Genomic DNA, 19,981 nt, shown 5'->3' on the forward strand with positions numbered 1-19,981 from the left:
TACCCTAACCTCTGGCGGGAAAGGGTATAGTGCCAATAATTTACTAGAAATTAGTAGTTTTCTATCTGGGGAAACCCACGCTTTATCACACACCTCATTTAATTCATCCGACTCAGGAAAAACTACTGGTAGTTTTTTCTACCCCCACATAATACCCTTTTTTGTGGTACTTGTAGTGTCAGAAATGTGCAATGCCTCTTTCATTGCCGTGATCATGTAACGTGTGGCCCTACTGGACATTACGTTTGTCTCCTCACCGTCGACACTAGATTCAGCATCCGTGTCTGGGTCTGTGTCGACTATCTGAGGTAACGGCCGTTTTAGCACCCCTGACGGTGTCTGAGACGCCTGGACAGGCACTAATTGATTTGCCGGCTGTCTCATGTCGTCAACAGTCTTTTGCAAAGTGCTGACATTGTCACGTAATTCTTTAAATACCACCATCCAGTCAGGTGTCGACTCCCTAGGGGGTGACATCACTAACACAGGCAATTGCTCTGCTTCCACATCATTTTCCTCCTCATACATGTCGACACAATCGTACCGACACCCAGCACACACACAGGGAATGCTCTGTTAGAGGACAGGACCCCACAAGCCCTTTGGGGAGACAGAGGGAGATTTGCCAGCACACACCAGAGCGCTATATATATACAGGGATAACCTTATATAAGTGTTACTCCCTTATAGCTGCTGTTTTTATATATTATAGCTGCCAATAGTGCCCCCACCTCTTGTTTTACCCTGTTTCTGTAGTGCAGGACTGCAGGGGAGACTCAGGGAGCCGTCCTTCCAGCGGAGCTGTGAGGGAAAATGGCGCCTTGTGTGCTGAGGAGATAGGCTCCGCCCCTTCACGACGGCCTCATCTCCCGCTTTTTTCTGGAAACTGGCAAGGGTTAAATACATCCATATAGCTTAGGAGCTATATGTGATGTATTATTTAGCCATCCTAAGGTATACTTCTTTACATTGCCTCTCAGGGCGCTCCCCTCCCAGCGCCCTGCACCCTCAGTGACCGGAGTGTGAAGTGTGTGGAGAGCAATGGCGCACAGCTGCGGTGCTGTGCGCTACCTTAGTTGAAGACAGGAGCGTCTTCTGCCGCCGATTTCACCGGACCTCTTCACTCTTCTGGCTCTGTAAGGGGGCCGGCGGCGCGGCTCTGGGACCGGACTCCATGGCTGGGCCTGTGATCGTCCCTCTGGAGCTAATGTCCAGTAGCCAAGAAGCCCAATCCACTCTGCACGCAGGTGAGTTCGCTTCTTCTCCCCTTAGTCCCTCGCTGCAGTGAGCCTGTTGCCAGCAGTACTCACTGAAAATAAAAAAACCTAACTAAACTTTTACTCTAAGAAGCTCAGGAGAGCCACCTAGATTGCACCCTTCTCGGCCGGGCACAAAATCTTAACTGAGGCTTGGAGGAGGGTCATAGGGGGAGGAGCCAGTGCACACCAGGTAGTCTAGAAGCTTTTACTTTGTGCCCTGTCTCCTGCGGAGCCGCTATTCCCCATGGTCCTGACGGAAGTCCCAGCATCCACTAGGACGTCAGAGAAAATAGGATTTTAATTAATTACCGGTAAATCCTTTTCTCGTAGTCCGTAGAGGATACTGGGGTCCATTTAGTACCATGGGGTATAGACGGGTCCACTATGAGGCATGGGCACTTCAAGAAGTTTGATTGGGTGTGCTGGCTCCTCCTGCTATACCCCTCCTTCCAGACTCAGTCTAGGAGATGGACATACTTTGAGAGAAGGATATAAAAGAACAGTGGTGAGATTCTAACCAGGACACACGCAACAAGAGGAAAGCCATGCTAACCAAACTTGAAACAGGAACAGCAACAGCTGAACCAAAGAACAATACTTAACCAAGTAACAGCGCAGGAAGTACGAAGCACTGGGCGGGCGCCCAGTATCCTTTACGGACTACGAGAAAATTATTTACCGGTAGCTAATTAAAATCCTATTTTCTTTTACATCCTAGAAGATGCTAGGGACTGAGTCAGTGGGCGGGATTATATGGTGAAGCCTCTATGCATCCTGGGAGGGCAGAAAGCTTGTGACCGTTTGGTGCCATTTCCGCTGTCGCTTCGGCATATCCCAATGTTATCCTGTGGACCCAGCCAGAGAAAAAGCTTTGTCTACCGTGGGGATTGACTCCCACCTTTCCCTGTCCCCAGAGGGGAACGTATATGCCATTGGAATTCTTTTGGGAACATGTATTTTTTTGTCAGGATTTTCCCAAGCTTTTTCAAAAAGTGCATTCAGTTCATGAGGGAGGAAACGTTACCTCAGGTTTCTTTCCTTTATACATACAGACCCTAGTATCAGGGACAGCAGGGTCCTCAGTGATATGTAACACCTCTTTTATCAATCATGTACTGAATGCCCTTAGCCAGCTTTGGATGTAATCTGGTATCACTATAGTCGACACTGGAATCAGAGTCCGTGTCGGTATCTGTATCTGCTATCTGGGTAAATGCACGTTTCTGTGACCCCGAAGGGGTCTGAGCTTGTGATAAAGCATCTTCCATGGATTTCCTCCATGTCTGCTTCTTAGACTCAGATTTATCAAATCTCTTAGTCAACTTAGTCACGTTTGCATTTAAAACACTTAACATATTGACCCAATCATCCGTCGGCGGTGCCGACACTGTCGCTCTCACAGAACTGTCTGTCCCCACGCCAGCCTCTTCCTGGTAAGAGCATTCAGCCTCAGACATGACGACACACACGTACCGACAGCCACAACCACACTGGGGCTATAGGAGACAGACCCACAATAAAGCCTGTAAGAGAGACACAGAGAGAGTTCTGCCAGCTCACACCCAGCGCCTATCCCGGTACTGAGGCCAGTAACAAGACTGCCCAGACCTGCTAGCGCTTTTTACATATATAATAAATCACCAATCACTAGTGCCCCCCCCCCCCCCCCCCATCCCGGCCTGTTTTGCACCCTGTTACTTGCACAGCAGGTTGGAGGTCAGGGCCAGATTCTCTGCAGCTTCTGTGAAGGGAAAAATGGCGCTGGTCAGAGCTGTGCAGGCTAAGCCCCGCCCACTACATGGCACGCTACAGTCCCGCTAAAAAAATCTTTATACTGGCGGGGGTCCCTTAACAAGTGCCTGAGCACTGTTATATCCTATGCCAGTGCTGTTTGAGGTCCCCCATGCTGCCCAAGGCGTCCCCCCTGCGCTCTGCACCCTGCAGTGCCGTAATCAGTGTGGAAGCATGGCGCGCAACGCGGTACCTCAAACGCCGTCTTCTGCCGTCACTGAAGTCTTCTGATCTTCTCATACTCACCCGGCTTCTTTCTTCTGGCTCTGTGAGGGGGGGTGACGGCGCGCCTCCGGGAACAAGCAGCTAGGCGTACCAAGTGATTGAACCCTCTGGAGCTAATGGTGTCCAGTAGCCTAAGAAGCAGAGCCCTTGAACTCACAGAAGTAGGTCTGATCCTCTCCCCTCACTCCCACGATGCAGGGAGCCTGTAGCCAGCAGGTCTCCCTGAAAATAATAAACCTAATAAAGTCTTTTCCCTGAGAAACTAGAGAGCTCCTCAGTGTGCATCCAGTCTCGCTGGGCACAGAATCTAACTAGAGTCTGGAGGAGGGGCATAGAGGGAGGAGCCAGTTCACACCCATTCAAAGTCTTATAGTGTGCGCATGTCTCCTGCGGATCCCGTCTATACCCCATGGTTCTTGAAGCATCCCCAGCATCCTCTAAGACGTATGAGAAATTAGGTTTAGACTTGTAAGTAGAAGGAAACTTCACTTTCTTCAGAGTCTGCCTCTGACGCCAAAATTCTTTACCAAAAAGAATATCTCAAGTAAAGGGCAAAGACTCTAGAACCTTCTTGGACTCTGTATCAGCTTTCCATGTACGTAGCCAAACCGCCATGTGAGCGGCTACTGCTGAGGCTGATGCTTGAGAAACAATAGTAGCCATAAACATAGCCGCCTGTTTAATATGTGCAATATGGGATTTTTGCTCTCTAGATCCCAATGAAAGATCATCCTCCAATGCATCAGCCCAGGACACCACTGCTTTTGCCATTCAGGCTGAAGCCATGGCTGGTCTTACAATTGCCCCAGACAAGGAGAAATTTTTTTTTTTTTTAAAAACACCTGTTTTTCAGTAACATAACTTAATGATGTTGAAGGCAGAGGTAATGTATATTTTCCCACCAATCGAATGACGTGCGTATCTACTATGGGAGCCACCTCCCTTTTTAAACAGTCCCCAGCTGGAAGAGGATAATGGGAATCCATTTCTTTGGAATTCTAAACTTCTTACTGGGTGTGACCCAAGCCTCTTGCATACTCTCCATCAGCTGTTCTGACCCCAGAAATTCAGATCTGACTGTTTTGGGATGTTTAAACACAGGAGCATTGGAATTAACAAAGGCTCTGTTGCCTCCAGTAAGGGTAGAATGGCTTTCACAGCACTAATTAGCTCAGGTATATCCACAGAGCTGGGACCTTCATCCTCGTCTCTGTATGCAGACCCAGAATGCGAGGAATCCTCATCCAGTATCTGAAAAATGTGTAGACTGTGAGGATGTAGTTTCATGTATGTGTGACTTACTTTCCACAGACCTTTCAGCATGTTTTTCTTGAAAGGCTGCAGATTCCTGGACTGGATGTGATAAAACCCAGGGGGAATGTTGCATGTAAGGGTTAATAGGGTAACCTATCCTTGGTATACGAGCTGGCATTATCCGCTCAGAAGCCAATGGGGGTTCAACTTGAACCTGTGCCTGCCTTATGATCCCTGGAGCCTAGCGCTGGTGCAGCCGAGGTGGCAGCCGCATCAGTTGTCTACATCCCGAAAACAGTGCGGCTGTATCTCCCGTCTTCCCCGTTAAGCGGAATGGATGCCGTACCTTCTTCCCGTGCTCCGGCCACAGCCTGGTAACGTCAGCTGGACTTGCTAGTACATCCTACACAGACGGCCGCCGAAACAGCACTGTACCCGTCGGTAAGCGTTGTTGTGACCCAGTAAGAAGTTGTAGAAGTGACTCTTCCTAAGGTGGTGTGTAAGACGCTTTTTAGAAAACTCGCTTAAAAAACCTATGACTACAAAAATAAGATTTTACTCACCGGTAAATCTATTTCTCCTAGTCCGTAGTGGATGCTGGGACTCCGTAAGGACAATGGGGAATAGCGGCTCCGCAGGAGACTGGGCACAACTAAAGAAAGCTTTAGGACTACCTAGTGTGCACTGGCTCCTCCCACTATGACCCTCCTCCAAGCCTCAGTTAGTATCTGTGCCCGGAAGAGCTGACACAATAACAAAGGATTTTGAATCCCGGGTAAGACTCACATCAGCCACACCAATCACACCATATAACACGTGATACTATACCCAGTTAACAGTATGAAATATAACTGAGCCTCTTAACAGATAGCTCATAACAATAACCCTTTAGTTAGGCAATAACTATATACAAGTATTGCAGACAATCCGCACTTGGGATGGGCGCCCAGCATCCACTACAGACTACGAGAAATAGAATTACCGGTGAGTAAAATCGTATTTTCTCTGACGTCCTAAGTGGATGCTGGGACTCTGTAAGGACCATGGGGATTATACCAAAGCTCCCAAACGGGCGGGAGAGTGCGGATGACTCTGCAGCACCGAATGAGAGAACTCCAGGTCCTCCTCAGCCAGGGTATCAAATTTGTAGAATTTTGCAAAAGTGTTAGACCGTGACCAAGTAGCAGCTCGGCAAAGTTGTAAAACCGAGACCCCTCGGGCAGCCGCCCAAGAAGAGCCCACCTTCCTCATGGAATGGGCTTTTACAGATTTAGGATGCGGCAGACCAGCCGCAGAATGCGCAAGCTGAATTGTGCTACAGATCCAGTGAGCAATAGTCTGCTTCGAAGCAGGAGCACCCAGCTTGTTGGGTGCATACAGGATAAATAGCGAGTCAGTTTTCATGACTCCAGCCGTCCTGGAAACATCAAGGCCCTGACTACGTCCAGTAACTTGGAATCCTCCAAGTCCCTAGTAGCCGCAGGCACCACAATAGGTTGGTTCAAATGAAAAGCTGATACCACCTTAGGGAGAAACTGGGGACGAGTCCTCAATTCTGCCCTATCCATATGGAAAATCAGATAAGGACTTTTATGTGACAAAGCCGCCAATTCTGACACACGCCTGGCCGAAGCCAAGGCCAATAGCATGACCACTTTCCACGTGAGATATTTTAAATCCACAGTTTTAAGTGGTCCAAACCAATGTGACTTTAGGAAATCCAACACCACGTTGAGATCCCAAGGTGCCACTGGAGGGGGCTGAATATGCAGCACTCCCTTAACAAATGTCTGAACTTCAGGCAATGAAGCCAGTTCTTTCTGGAAGAAAATCGACAGAGCCGAAATCTGGACCTTAATGGAACCCAATTTTAGGCCCATAGTCACCCCTGACTGTAGGAAGTGCAGAAACCGACCCAGCTGAAATTCCTCCGTTGGGGCCTTCTTGGCCTCACACCACGCAACATATTTTCGCCATATGCGATGATAATGTTTTGCGGTTACATCTTTCCTGGCTTTAACCAGCGTAGGAATGACTTCCTCCGGAATGCCCTTTTCCTTCAGGATCCGGTGTTCAACCGCCATGCCGTCAACCGCAGCCGCGGTAAGTCTTGGAACAGACAGGGCCCCTGCTGGAGCAGGTCCTGTCTGAGCGGCAGAGGCCATGGGTCCTCTGAGATCATCTCTTGAAGTTCTGGGTACCAATCTCTTCTTGGCCAATCCGGAACCACGAGTATAGTTCTTACTCCTCTCCTTCTTATTATTCTCAGTACCTTGGGTATGAGAGGCAGAGGAGGGAACACATAAACTGACTGGTACACCCACGGTGTCACTAGAGCGTCCACGGCTTTCGCCTGAGGGACCCTTGACCTGGCACAATATCTTTTTAGCTTTTTGTTGAGGCGGGACGCCATCATGTCCACCTGTGGCCTTTCCCAACGGTTTACAATCATTTGGAAGACTTCTGGATGAAGTCCCCACTCTCCCAGGTGGAGGTCGTGCCTGCTGAGGAAGTCTGCTTCCCAGTTGTCCACTCCCGGAATGAACACTGCTGACAGTGCTAACACGTGATTTTCCGCCCATCGGAGAATCTTTGTGGCTTCTGCCATCGCCATCCTGCTTCTGTCGATTTACATGGGCGACTGCCGTGATGTTGTCTGACTGAATCAGTACCGGGTGGTTTTGAAGCAGGGGTCTTGCTTGACTTAGGGCATTGTAAATGGCCCTCAGTTCTAGAATATTTATGTGTAGGGAAATCTCCTGGTTTGACCAAAGTCCCTGGAAGTTTTTTCCCTGTGTGACTGCCCCCCAGCCTCGAAGGCTGGCATCCATGGTCACCAGGATCCAGTCCTGTATGCCGAATCTGCGGCCCTCTTCAAGATGAGCACTCTGCAGCCACCACAGCAGAGACACCCTGGTCCTTGGAGACAGGGTTATCAGCCGATGCATCTGAAGATGCGATCCGGACCACTTGTCCAACAAGTCCCACTGAAAAGTTCTTGCATGGAACCTGCCGAATGGAATTGCCTCGTAGGAAGCTACCATTTTTCCCAGGACTCACGTGCAGTGATGCACCGACACCTGTTTTGGTTTCAGGAGGCCTCTGACTAGAGATGACAGCTCCTTGGCTTTCTCCTCCGGGAGAAACACTTTTTTCTGGTCTGTGTCCAGAACCATCCCCAGGAACAGTAGACGTGTCGTAGGGACCAGCTGTGACTTTGGAATATTTAGAATCCAACCGTGCTGGTGTAGCACCTCCTGAGATAGTGCTACCCCGACCAACAACTGCTCCCTGGACCTCGCCTTTATCAGGAGATCGTCCAAGTACGGGATAATTAAAACTCTTTTTTCGAAGGAGTATCATCATTTCGGCCATTACCTTGGTAAATACCCTCGGTGCCGTGGACAGGCCGAACGGCAACGTCTGGAATTGGTAATGACAATCCTGTACCACAAATCTGAGGTACTCCTGGTGAGGATGGTAAATGGGGACATGCAGGTAAGCATCCTTGATGTCCAGTGATACCATGTAATCCCCCTCTTCCAGGCTTGCAATAACCGCCCTGAGCGATTCCATCTTGAACTTGAATTTTTTTATGTATGTGTTCAAGGATTTCAAATTTAAAATGGGTCTCACCGAACCGTACGGTTTCGGTACCACAAACATTGTGGAATAGTAACCCCATCCTTGTTGAAGGAGGGGCACCTTGACTATCACCTGCTGGAGCCTCCCTGCCGGAGGGAGTTGTTGGCAAGGCAGATTTGAGGAAACGGCGGGGGGGAGACGTCTCGAATTCCAGCTTGTATCCCTGAGATACTACTTGAAGGATCCAGGGATCCACCCATGAGCGAGCCCACTGATTGCTGAAGTTTTTGAGCCGACCCCCCACCGTACCTGGCTCCGCCTGTGGAGCCCCACCGTCATGCGGCGGGCTTGGAGGAAACGGGGGAGGACTTTTGCTCCTGGGAACTGGCTGTATGCTGCAGCTTCTTCCCCCTACCTCTGCCTCTGGGCAGAAAGGACGCGCCTTTTACCCGCTTGCTCTTCTGGGGTCGAAAGGACTGTACCTGATAATACGGTGCTTTCTTTTGCTGTGAGGGAACATGGGGTAAAAATGCTGACTTCCCAGCTGTTGCTGTGGAAACTAGGTCTGAGAGACCATCCCCGAACAACTCCTCACCCTTATAAGGCAAAACTTCCATGTGCCTTTTAGAATCTGCATCCCCTGTCCACTGCCGAGTCCATAACCCTCTCCTGGCAGAAATGGACATTGCACTTATTTTAGATGCCAGCCAGCAAATATCCCTCTGTGCATCTCTCATGTATAAGACTGCGTCTTTTATATGCTCTATGGTTAGCAATATAGTGTCCCTGTCTAGGGTATCAATATTTTCCGACAGGGAATCTGACCACGCAGCTGCAGCACTGCACATCCATGCTGAAGCAATAGGTGGTCTTAGTATAATACCTGTGTGTGTATATACAGACTTCAGGATAGCCTCCTGCTTTCTATCAGCAGGTTCCTTTAGGGCGGCCGTATCCGGAGACGGTAGTTCCACCTTCTTTGATAAGCGTGTGAGCGCTTTATCCACCCTAGGGGGTGTTTCCCAACGTGACCTATCCTCTGGCGGGAAAGGGTACGTCATTAGTAACCTTTTAGAAATTACCAATTTCTTATCGGGGGAAGCCCACGCTTCTTCACACACTTCGTTTAACTCCTCAGATGGGGGAAAAATCACTGGTAGTTTTTTCTCCCCAAACATAATACCCCTTTTTGTGATACCCGGGGTAAGATCAGAAATGTGCAACACATTTTTCATTGCCTCAATCATGTAACGTGTGTCCCTATTGGACATTACATTAGTCTCATCGTCGTCGACACTGGTATCAGTATCCGTGTCGACATCTGTGTCTGCCATCTGAGGTAGCGGGCGTTTTAGAGCCCCTGATGGCCTTTGAGACGCCTGGGCAGGCACGAGCTGAGAAGCCGGCTGTCCCATATTTGGTATGTCGTCAAACTTTTTATGTAATGAGTTGACACTTTTATGTAATTCCTTCCACAAGTCCATCCACTTAGGTGTCTGCCCCGCAGGGGGTGACATCACATTTATTGGCATCTGCTCCGCCTCCACATAAGCCTCTTCATCAAACATGTCGACACAGCCGTACCGACACACCGCACACACACACAGGAAATGCTCTGACTGAGGACAGGACCCCACAAAGCCCTTTGGGGAGACAGAGAGAGAGTATGCCAGCACACACCAGAGCGCTATATAATACAGGGATTAATACTATACTGAGTTATTTCCCCTTATAGCTGATAGATATGTTATACTGCGCCTAAATTTAGTGCCCCCCCTCTCTTTTTTACCCTTTGTTGTTGTAAACTGCAGGGGAGAGCCTGGGAGCGATCCTTCCAGCGGAGCTGTGAGGGAAAAGTGGCGCCAGTGTGCTGAGGGAGATAGCCCCGCCCCTTTTTCGGCAGACTTCTCCAGCCTTTTTCTGGAATTCTGGCAGGCGTATTTTTCACATATATAGCCTCTGGGACTATATATTGTGAATATTTGCCAGTCAAGGTGTCAGTATTGCTGCTCAGGGCGCCCCCCCCCCCCCCCAGCGCCCTGCACCCATCAGTGACCGGAGTGTGAGGTGTGCATGAGGAGCAATGGCGCACAGCTGCAGTGCTGTGCGCTACCTTAAAGAAGACTGAAGTCTTCTGCCGCCGATTTTCTGGACCACTTCTTGCTTCTGGCTCTGTAAGGGGGACGGCGGCGCGGCTCCGGGACCGAACGATCGAGGTCGGGTGCTGTGTTCGATCCCTCTGGAACTAATGGTGTCCAGTAGCCTAAGAAGCCCAAGCTAGCTGCAAGCAGGTAGGTTCGCTTCTTCTCCCCTTAGTCCCTCGTTGCAGTGAGTCTGTTGCCAGCAGATCTCACTGTAAAATAAAAAAACCTAAAATATACTTTCTTTCTAGGAGCTCAGGAGAGCCCCTAGTGTGCATCCAGCTCAGCCGGGCACAAGATTCTAACTGAGGTCTGGAGGAGGGTCATAGTGGGAGGAGCCAGTGCACACCAGGTAGTCCTAAAACTTTCTTTAGTTGTGCCCAGTCTCCTGCGGAGCCGCTATTCCCCATGGTCCTTACAGAGTCCCAGCATCCACTTAGGACGTCAGAGAAATAAATGAAATAACAAGCTTAAGGCTGCCAAAATCAGCCGCCCAAAGATCGTGGTCCGGCTCCTGTCATACAAACAAAAAACCTGAATTCCTTGAGCCAGGAGGCGGGGATATAGGAAACTGGGCTGTTGCATTCTGGGAGGCTAAAAGCTTTTGATCGTTGATGCCAATCCGCTGACGCTACCTCATATTCCAGTGTATATCCTATGGATATTACTGTGGAACCTGTAAGAGAAAACATAGGTACCACACAGTGAGGGGGAGAGCAGGTATAACAGGGGCTGATGGCTCCTGATGTATGAGATACACCAGAGAGTGTGGGGAGGAGACTGGCCAGATCTCTGGGCTGGTAACACACAGTGACATGATGTGAGTGGGAGAGCAGGAGTATAATAGAGGCTGATGTCTCCTGATGTATGAGATACACCAGAGAGTGTGGGTGGGAGACTGGTCAGATATCTGAGCTGGTAACACAGGGACATGTTGTGAGGGGAGAGCAGGAGTATATTAGGGGCTGATGGCTCCTGATGTATGAGATACACCAAAGAGTGTGGGGAGGAGACTGGTCAGATCTCTGGGCTGGTAACACACAGTGACATGATGTGAGGGGGAGAGCAGGAGTATAATAGGGGCTTATGGCTCCTGATGTATGAGATACACCAGAGAGTGTGGGGAGGAGACTCTTCAGATCTCTGGGCTGGTAACACACAGTGACATGATGTGAGGGGGAGAGCAGGAGTATAATAGGGGCTGATGTCTCCTGATGTATGAGATACACCAGAGAGTGTGGGGAGGAGACTGGTCAGATCTCTGGGCTGGTAACACAGTGACATGATGTGAGGGGGAGAGCAGGAGTATAATAGGGGCTGATGTCTCCTGATGTATGAGATACACAAGAGAGTGTGGGGAGGAGACTGGTCAGATCTCTGGGCTGGTAACACACAGTGACATGATGTGAGGGGAGAGCAGGAGTATAATAGGGGCTGATGGCTCCTGATGTATGAGATAAAACAGAGAGTGTGGGGAGGAGACTGGTCAGTTCTCTGGGCTGGTGACACACAGTGACATGATGTGAGGGGAGAGCAGGAGTATAATAGGGGCTGATGTCTCCTGATGTATGAGATACACAAGAGAGTGTGGGGAGGAGACTGGTCAGATCTCTGGGCTGGTAGCACACAGTGACATGATGAGAGAGGGAGAGCAGGAGTATAATAGTGGCTGATGTCTCCTGATGTATGAGATACACCAGAGAGTGTGGGGAGGAGACTGGTCAGATCTCTGGGCTGGTAACACAGTGACATGATGTGAGGGGGAGAGCAGGAGTATAGTATGGGCTGATGGCTCCTGAAGTATGAGATACACCAGAGAGTGTGGGGAGGAGACTGGTCAGATCTCTGGGCTGGTAACACACAGTGACATGATGTGAGGGGGAGAGCAGGAGTATAATAGGTGCTGATGTCTCCTCATGTATGAGATACACCAGAGAGTGTGGGAGGAGACTGGTCAGATCTCTGGGCTGGTAACACACAGTGACATGATGTGAGGGGAGAGCAGGAGTATAATAGGTGCTGATGGCTCCTGATGTATGAGATACACCAGAGAGTGTGGGGAGGAGACTGGTCAGATCTCTGGGCTGGTAACACACAGTGACATGATGTGAGGGGGAGAGCAGGAGTATAATAGGGGATGATGTCTCCTGATGTATGAGATACACCAGAGAGTGTGTGGAGGAGACTGGTCAGATCTCTGGGCTGGTAACACACAGTGACATGATGTGAGGAGGAGAGCAGGAGTATAATAGGGGCTGATGGCTCCTGATGTATGAGATACACCAGAGAGAGTGTGGGGAGACTGGTCAGATCTCTAGGCTGGTAACACACAGTGACATGATGTGAGGGGGAGAGCAGGAGTATAATAGGGGCTTATGGCTCCTGATGTATGAGATACACCAGAGAGTGTGGGGAGGAGACTCTTCAGATCTCTGGGCTGGTAACACACAGTTACATGATGTGAGGGAGAGAGCAGGAGTATAATAGGGGCTGATGGCTCCTGATGTATGAGATACACCAGAGAGTGTGGGGAGGAGACTGGTCAGATCTCTGGGCTGGTAACACACAGTGACATGATGTGAGGGGGAGAGCAGGAGTATAATAGGGGCTGATGGCTCCTGATGTATGAGATACACCAGAGAGTGTGGGGAGGAGACTGGTCAGATCTCTGGGCTGGTAACACACAGTGACATGATGTGAGGGGGGGAGCAGGAGTATAATAGGGGCTGATGGCTCCTGATGTATGAGATACACCAGAGAGTGTGGGGAGGAGACTGGTCAGATCTCTGGGCTGGTAACACACAGTGACATGATGTGAGGGGGAGAGCAGGAGTATAATAGGGGCTGATGGCTCCTGATGTATGAGATACACCTGAGAGTGTGGGGAGGAAACTGGTCAGATCTCTGGGCTGGTAACACACAGTGACATGATATGAGGGGGAGAGCAGGAGAGTAATAGGGGCTGATGTCTCCTGATGTATGAGATACACCAGAGAGTGTGGGGAGGAGACTGGTCAGATCTCTGGGCTGGTAACACACAGTTACATGATGTGAGAAGGAGAGCAGGAGTATAATAGGGGCTGATGTCTCCTGATGTATGAGCTACACCAGAGAGTGTGGGGAGGAGACTGGTCAGATCTCTGGGCTGATGTGAGGGGGAGAGCAGGAGCATAATAGGGGCTGATGGCTCCTGACTCCCTCACTGGGAAAATAAATATTCCTCATTAGTTTGTACTGACAGAGGAGGGTGTAGGATAAGAGATTGCTGTAGTTACTGGGAAAGGAGAATATGTGACTCTTTTCTGTAATAAGTGATTATTACTCACCTGTGCTGATATCTGTAGGGATTTCCTCCTCCTTACACTGCTGATCACCCCCCACATATGTCTCTTCTTCTCCCTCTATATCTTCTGTCTTTATATCAGTCACATACGTCTCTTCTTCTCCCTCTGTATCTTCTGCCTTTATATCAGTCACATACGTCTCTTCTTCTCCCTCTATATCGTCTGTTTTAATATCAGACAGACGTTCTACCTAAAAAACAAACAAACAAACACTATAATGACATTTGCATACAGTCAGATTAAACTGAGGTGAAACAGTATAATATCAGTGTATAAGACACACAGCTTCTCTACAGATCATATAGTGACAGTCACTTTGGTATATTGGTGAGACCCTAAATCCCACCTACCTGATCCTCCTGTGGGATCCTGTGATTCTCCTCTGTACAATCCTGGGAATACAGAGGATGGGGACATCTCTCTGGGGTATCTCTGTTACTGGGCCCATCTGTAGGAGACACACAGTGACTGAGTACAGTGTATATATGTGATTATCAGATGATGTGTGTATATAGGGGACCCCATACCTGCTCTCCCCTGTACAATACATGACAATCTCCTCTTACCCAGTGATGTGTGGGGCCGGTGATTCTCCATCTTCACGTCCTTGTACAGACCCCTGTGTTCCTCTATATACTCCTCCTCCTGCATGGAGACATAGACAGTGACATCATGACACCTTATAGGAACCTGACACACACAGTGATACAGTCATCACCCAGACACATCCCCCGGTGTTACTGTATAATGTCCCATTCCCAGCAGTCACCTCTCCAGTCATCACCCAGACACATCCCCTGGTGTTACTGTATAATGTCCTGTTCCCAGCAGTCACCTCTCCAGTCATCACCCAGACACGTCACCTGGTGTTACTGTATAATACCCCATTCCCAGCAGTCACCTCTCCAGTCATCACCCAGACACATCCCCTGGTGTTACTGTATAATATCCCATTCCCAGCAGTCACCTCTCCAGTCATCACTCAGACACATCCCCTGGTGTTACTGTATAATGTCCCTTTCCCAGCAGTCACCTCTCCAGTCATCACCCAGACACGTCCCCTGGTGTTACTGTATAATGTCCCATTCCCAGCAGTCACCTCTCCAGTCATCACCCAGACACATCCCCTGGTGTTACTGTATAATGTCCCATTCCCAGCAGTCACCTCTCCAGTCATCACCCAGGCACATCCCCTGGTGTTACTGTATAATGCCCCATTCCCAGCAGTCACCTCTCCAGTCATCACCCACACATCCCCTGGTGTTACTGTATAATGTCCCATTCCCAGCAGTCACCTCTCCAGTCATCATCCAGACACATCCCCTGGTGTTACTGTATAATGCCCCATTCCCAGCAGTCACCTCTCCAGTCATCACCCAGACACACCCCCTGGTGTTACTGTATAATGCCCCATTCCCAGCAGTCACATCTCCAGTCATCACCCAGACACATCCCCTGGTGTTACTGTATAATGCCCTATTCCCAGCAGTCACCTCTCCAGTCATCACCCAGACACATTCCCTGGTGTTACTGTATAATGTCCCATTCCCAGCAGTCACTTCTCCAGTCATCATCCAGACACATCCCCCGGTGTTACTGTATAATGTCCCATCCCAGCAGTCACCTCTCCAGTCATCACCCAGACACATCCCCCGGTGTTACTGTATAATGTCCCATTCCCAGCAGTCACTTCTCCAGTCATCATCCAGACACATCCCCCGGTGTTACTGTATAATGTCCCATCCCAGCAGTCACCTCTCCAGTCATCACCCAGACACATCCCCCGGTGTTACTGTATAATGTCCCATTCCCAGCAGTCACCTCTCCAGTCATCACCCAGACACGTCCCCCGGTGTTACTGTATAATGTCCCATTCCCAGCAATCACCTCTCCAGTCATCACCCAGACACGTCCCCCGGTGTTACTGTATAATGTCCCATTCCCAGCAGTCACCTCTCCAGTCATCACCCAGACACATCCCCCGGTGTTACTGTATAATGCCACATTCCCAGCAGTCACCTCTCCAGTCATCACCCAGACACATCCCCCGGTGTTACTGTATAATGTCCCATTCCCAGCAGTCACCTCTCCAGTCATCACCCAGACACGTCCCCTGGTGTTACTGTATAATGTTCCATTCCCAGCAGTCACCTCTCCAGTCATCACCCAGACACATCCCCCGATGTTACTGTATAATGTCCCATTCCCAGCAGTCCCCTCTCCAGTCACCACCCAGACCTGTCCCCCGATGTTACTGTATAATGTCCCATTCCCAGCAGTCACCTCTCCAGTCATCACCCAGACACATCCCCTGGTGTTACTGTATAATGCCCCATTCCCAGCAGTCACCTCTCCAGTCATCACCCAGACACATCCCCTGGTGTTACTGTATAATGCCCCATTCCCGGCAGTCACATCTCCAGTCATCACCCAGACACGTTCCCTGGTGTTACTGTATAATGCCCCATTCCCAGCAGTCACCTCTCCAGTCATCACCCAGACACATCCCCTGGTGTTACTGTATAATGCCCCATTCCCAGCAGTCACCTCTCCAGTCATCACCCAGACACATTCCCTGGTGTTACTGTATAATGCCCCATTCCCAACAGTCACCTCTCCAGTCATCACCAAGACACATCCCCTGGTGTTACTGTATAATGCCCCATTCCCAGCAGTCACCTCTCCAGTCATCACCCAGACACATTCCCTGGTGTTACTGTATAATGCCCCATTCCCAACAGTCACCTCTCCAGTCATCACCCAGACACATCCCCTGGTGTTACTGTATAATGCCCCATTCCCAGCAGTCACCTCTCCAGTCATCACCCAGACACATTCCCTGGTGTTACTGTATAATGCCCCATTCCCAACAGTCACCTCTCCAGTCATCACCCAGACACATCCCCTGGTGTTACTGTATAATGCCCCATTCCCAGCAGTCACCTCTCCAGTCATCACCCAGACACATTCCCTGGTGTTACTGTATAATGCCCCATTCCCAGAAGTCACCTCTCCGGTCATCACCCAGACCTGTCCCCCGATGTTACTGTATAATGTCCCATTCCCAGCAGTCCCCTCTCCAGTCACCACCCAGACCTGTCCCCCGATGTTACTGTATAATGTCCCATTCCCAGCAGTCACCTCTCCAGTCATCACCCAGACACGTCCCCTGGTGTTACTGTATAATGTCCCAATCCCAGCAGTCACCTCTCCAGTCATCACCCAGACACATCCCCTGGTGTTACTGTATAATGTCCCATTCACAGCAGTCACCTCTCCAGTCATCACCCAGACACATCCCCTGGTGTTACTATATAATGTCCCATTCCCAGCAGTCATGTCTCCAGTCATCACCCAGACACGTCCCCTGGTGTTACTGTATAATGCCCCATTCCCAGCAGTCACCTCTTCAGTCATCACCCAGACACATTCCCTGGTGTTACTGTATAATGGCCCATTCCCAGCAGTCACTTCTCCAGTCATCATCCAGACACATCCCCTGGTATTACTGTATAATGCCCCATTCCCGGCAGTCACATCTCCAGTCATCACCCAGACACGTTCCCTGGTGTTACTGTATAATGCCCCATTCCCAGCAGTCACCTCTCCAGTCATCACCCAGACACATCCCCTGGTGTTACTGTATAATGCCCCATTCCCAGCAGTCACCTCTCCAGTCATCACCCAGACACATCCCCTGGTGTTACTGTATAATGCCCCATTCCCAACAGTCACCTCTCCAGTCATTACTCAGACACGTCCCCTGGTGTTACTGTATAATGTCCCATTCCCAGCAGTCACCTCTCCAGTCATCACCCAGACACATCCCCTGGTGTTACTGTATAATGTCCCATTCACAGCAGTCACCTCTCTAGTCATCACCCAGACACATCCCCTGGTGTTACTATATAATGTCCCATTCCCAGCAGTCATGTCTCCAGTCATCACCCAGACACGTCCCCTGGTGTTACTGTATAATGCCCCATTCCCAGCAGTCACCTCTTCAGTCAGCAGCTGAATGATCTTGTTGGTGAGTTCAATGATCTTCTCGTCACTGTGTCTCTCATGTGTCAGTGAGTGAGGTGGAGGCACCGTGATTGGGCTCTGGGTCCTTCTCAGTCCTCCTGACACAAGAGGATGGCTGCTGGGTGTCTCACGCTCACAGGATGTCTTCTTCACAACTGTTTAATACTGCGAAATGGGGGAGACACTATCACTGTAAATACTACCACATCCCCTCAGCTCCCAGTCATGTTCCTGTATTATTACTATAGATATAAGTGATGTAACAGTGATGCTCTCAGATCCCCTCACCTCCCCAGTCATTTCCCTATATTATTACTATAGATATAACTCATGTAACTGTGACGCTCCCAGAGCCCCTCTCCTCCCCAGACATGTCCCTGTATTATTACTATAGATATAAGTGATGTCACTGTGACATTCCCAGATCCCCTCACCTCCCCAGACATGTCCCTGTATTATTACTATAGATATAAGTTGTTACTGTGACACTCCCAGATCCCCTCACCTCCCCAGTCATGTCCCTGTATTATTACTATAGATATAAGTTGTTACTGTGACACTCCCAGATCCCCTCACCTCCCCAGTCATGTCCCTGTATTATTACTATAGATATAAGTGATGTCCCTGTGATGCTCCCAGATACCCTCTCCTCCCCAGACATGTCCCTGTATTATTACTATAGATATAAGTGATGTCACTGTGACATTCCCAGATCCTCTCACCTCCCCAGACATGTCCCTGTATTATTACTATAGATATAAGTGATGTCACTGTGACATTCCCAGATCCCTTCACCTCCCCAGTCATGTCCCTGTATTATTACTATTCAGTGGTGGAAATGGGGCGGTATACGGCGGTATGGTATACCCCGCCACTTCTTCCACTGACCCGGAAATGGGCCCATGAAAGTGGCGAGGGAAGTGGCCATCCTGCTGCACATGGTGCTCCCCGTCCCTGCGCGGCAGCCGGCGGCTGTGTAGAGCACTGTAGTAGCTCACAGCCGCTCACCGACGCCAGCCGCCCACCACCAGCCTCCTGGTGCCAGCCACTAGCCGCACGACGTCGCCAGCAACCCACCGCTCACTGCTGCCCGCAACAAATAAAGGTAATGTTCCCCTGCTGTCACCTCTCTCCCAGCTGTCACTGTCGTCACTCTCCCTGTCGTCACTGTCCCTGTCATCACTGTCGTCACTCTCCCTGTCGTCACTCTCCCTGTCATCACTGTCTCTCTCCCTGTCGTCACTCTGGCTGTCCCTGCTGTCACTCTGGCTGTCCCTGCTGTCACAATTTCGGCTCATTCAGTGTGCTACAATGTGAATGTCGGCTCATTCAGTGTGCTACAATGTGAATGTCGGCTCATTCAGTGTGCTACAATGTGAATTTCGGCTCATTCAGTGTGCTACAATGTGAATTTCGGCTCATTCAGTGTGCTACAATGTGAATGTCGGCTCATTCAGTGAGCTACAATGTGAATTTCGGCTCATTCAGTGTGCTACAATGTGAATTTCGGCTCATTCAGTGTGCTACAATGTGAATTTCGGCTCATTCAGTGTGCTATAATGTGAATTTCGGCTCATTCAGTGTACTATAATGTGAATGTCGGCTCATTCAGTGAGCTACAATGTGAATGTCGGCTCATTCGGTGTGCTACAATGTGAATGTCGGCTCATTCAGTGTGCTACAATGTGAATTTAGGCTCATTCAGTGTGCTATAAGGTGAAAGGGGCACCAGTACTAGATAGTATAAGGCAGAGAATGCTAAAGCTGTATCAGGGCATGTGTTATGCACACCAGTGCCTGCAGGAAAGTACTGGTGTCAGAACTGTTATGCACTCCAGTGTCTGCAGGAATGTACTGGTGTTTGAACTGTTATGCAAAACAAATGGACTCACAGACAAACTGGGGAATATGACATAACGTACACAGAAGGTGATAGGGTAACAAAATACACACAAAGTGAACAGAGAAGCCCAGAGGCTAAGGAACTGGGTATCTCCCTTGTATTAGAACTGCTCAGATGGAAAAAGCAAGATGTTGTGTTTTAATACGTAGAGAACCCGAAATGCTGTTGCTAAGGGCAACAGCAAAACCCTAAAGGGTTACCAACGGGTGTGGCAGTAAACTCCTTGGTCAGAGATGGAATGATAGACACAAGGAGAGTCTCCACAATCCTGATTCTCACTTGCAGTGCACAGGTTTTAGCTTACTGCCACTAAACTGACCCCTGACACCTAGCACAGTGAGACAGGATTAGACAGGCAAGTCTTAGAATACAGCCGCAAACTTGCTAAGTTCACAGAGTAGTAACAGAACCCCAGCTAGCTAAACGACTGACTCCAGTCTTACTGCTAGGTCT

The 19,981-nt window shown here is 49.6% G+C and overlaps 1 protein-coding gene across 1 annotated transcript in view; it reads right to left on the reverse strand.

The window, feature by feature from the left end:
• The window catches only part of LOC134984051 (uncharacterized), a 236,176-nt gene that overhangs the window by 37,726 nt on the left and 178,469 nt on the right, over nt 1–19,981 (reverse strand). Inside the window, exons 15-16 of the mRNA XM_063949693.1 lie at nt 17,599–17,723; nt 13,582–13,738 (exon numbers count right to left, since the gene is read on the reverse strand). Of these exons, the coding sequence (XP_063805763.1) occupies nt 13,582–13,738; nt 17,599–17,723 (282 nt within the window). The remainder of the gene's footprint in view (nt 1–13,581; nt 13,739–17,598; nt 17,724–19,981) is intronic.

Source organism: Pseudophryne corroboree (genome assembly GCF_028390025.1).
Source record: "Pseudophryne corroboree isolate aPseCor3 chromosome 3 unlocalized genomic scaffold, aPseCor3.hap2 SUPER_3_unloc_32, whole genome shotgun sequence".
Classification (NCBI taxonomy): domain Eukaryota; kingdom Metazoa; phylum Chordata; class Amphibia; order Anura; family Myobatrachidae; genus Pseudophryne; species Pseudophryne corroboree.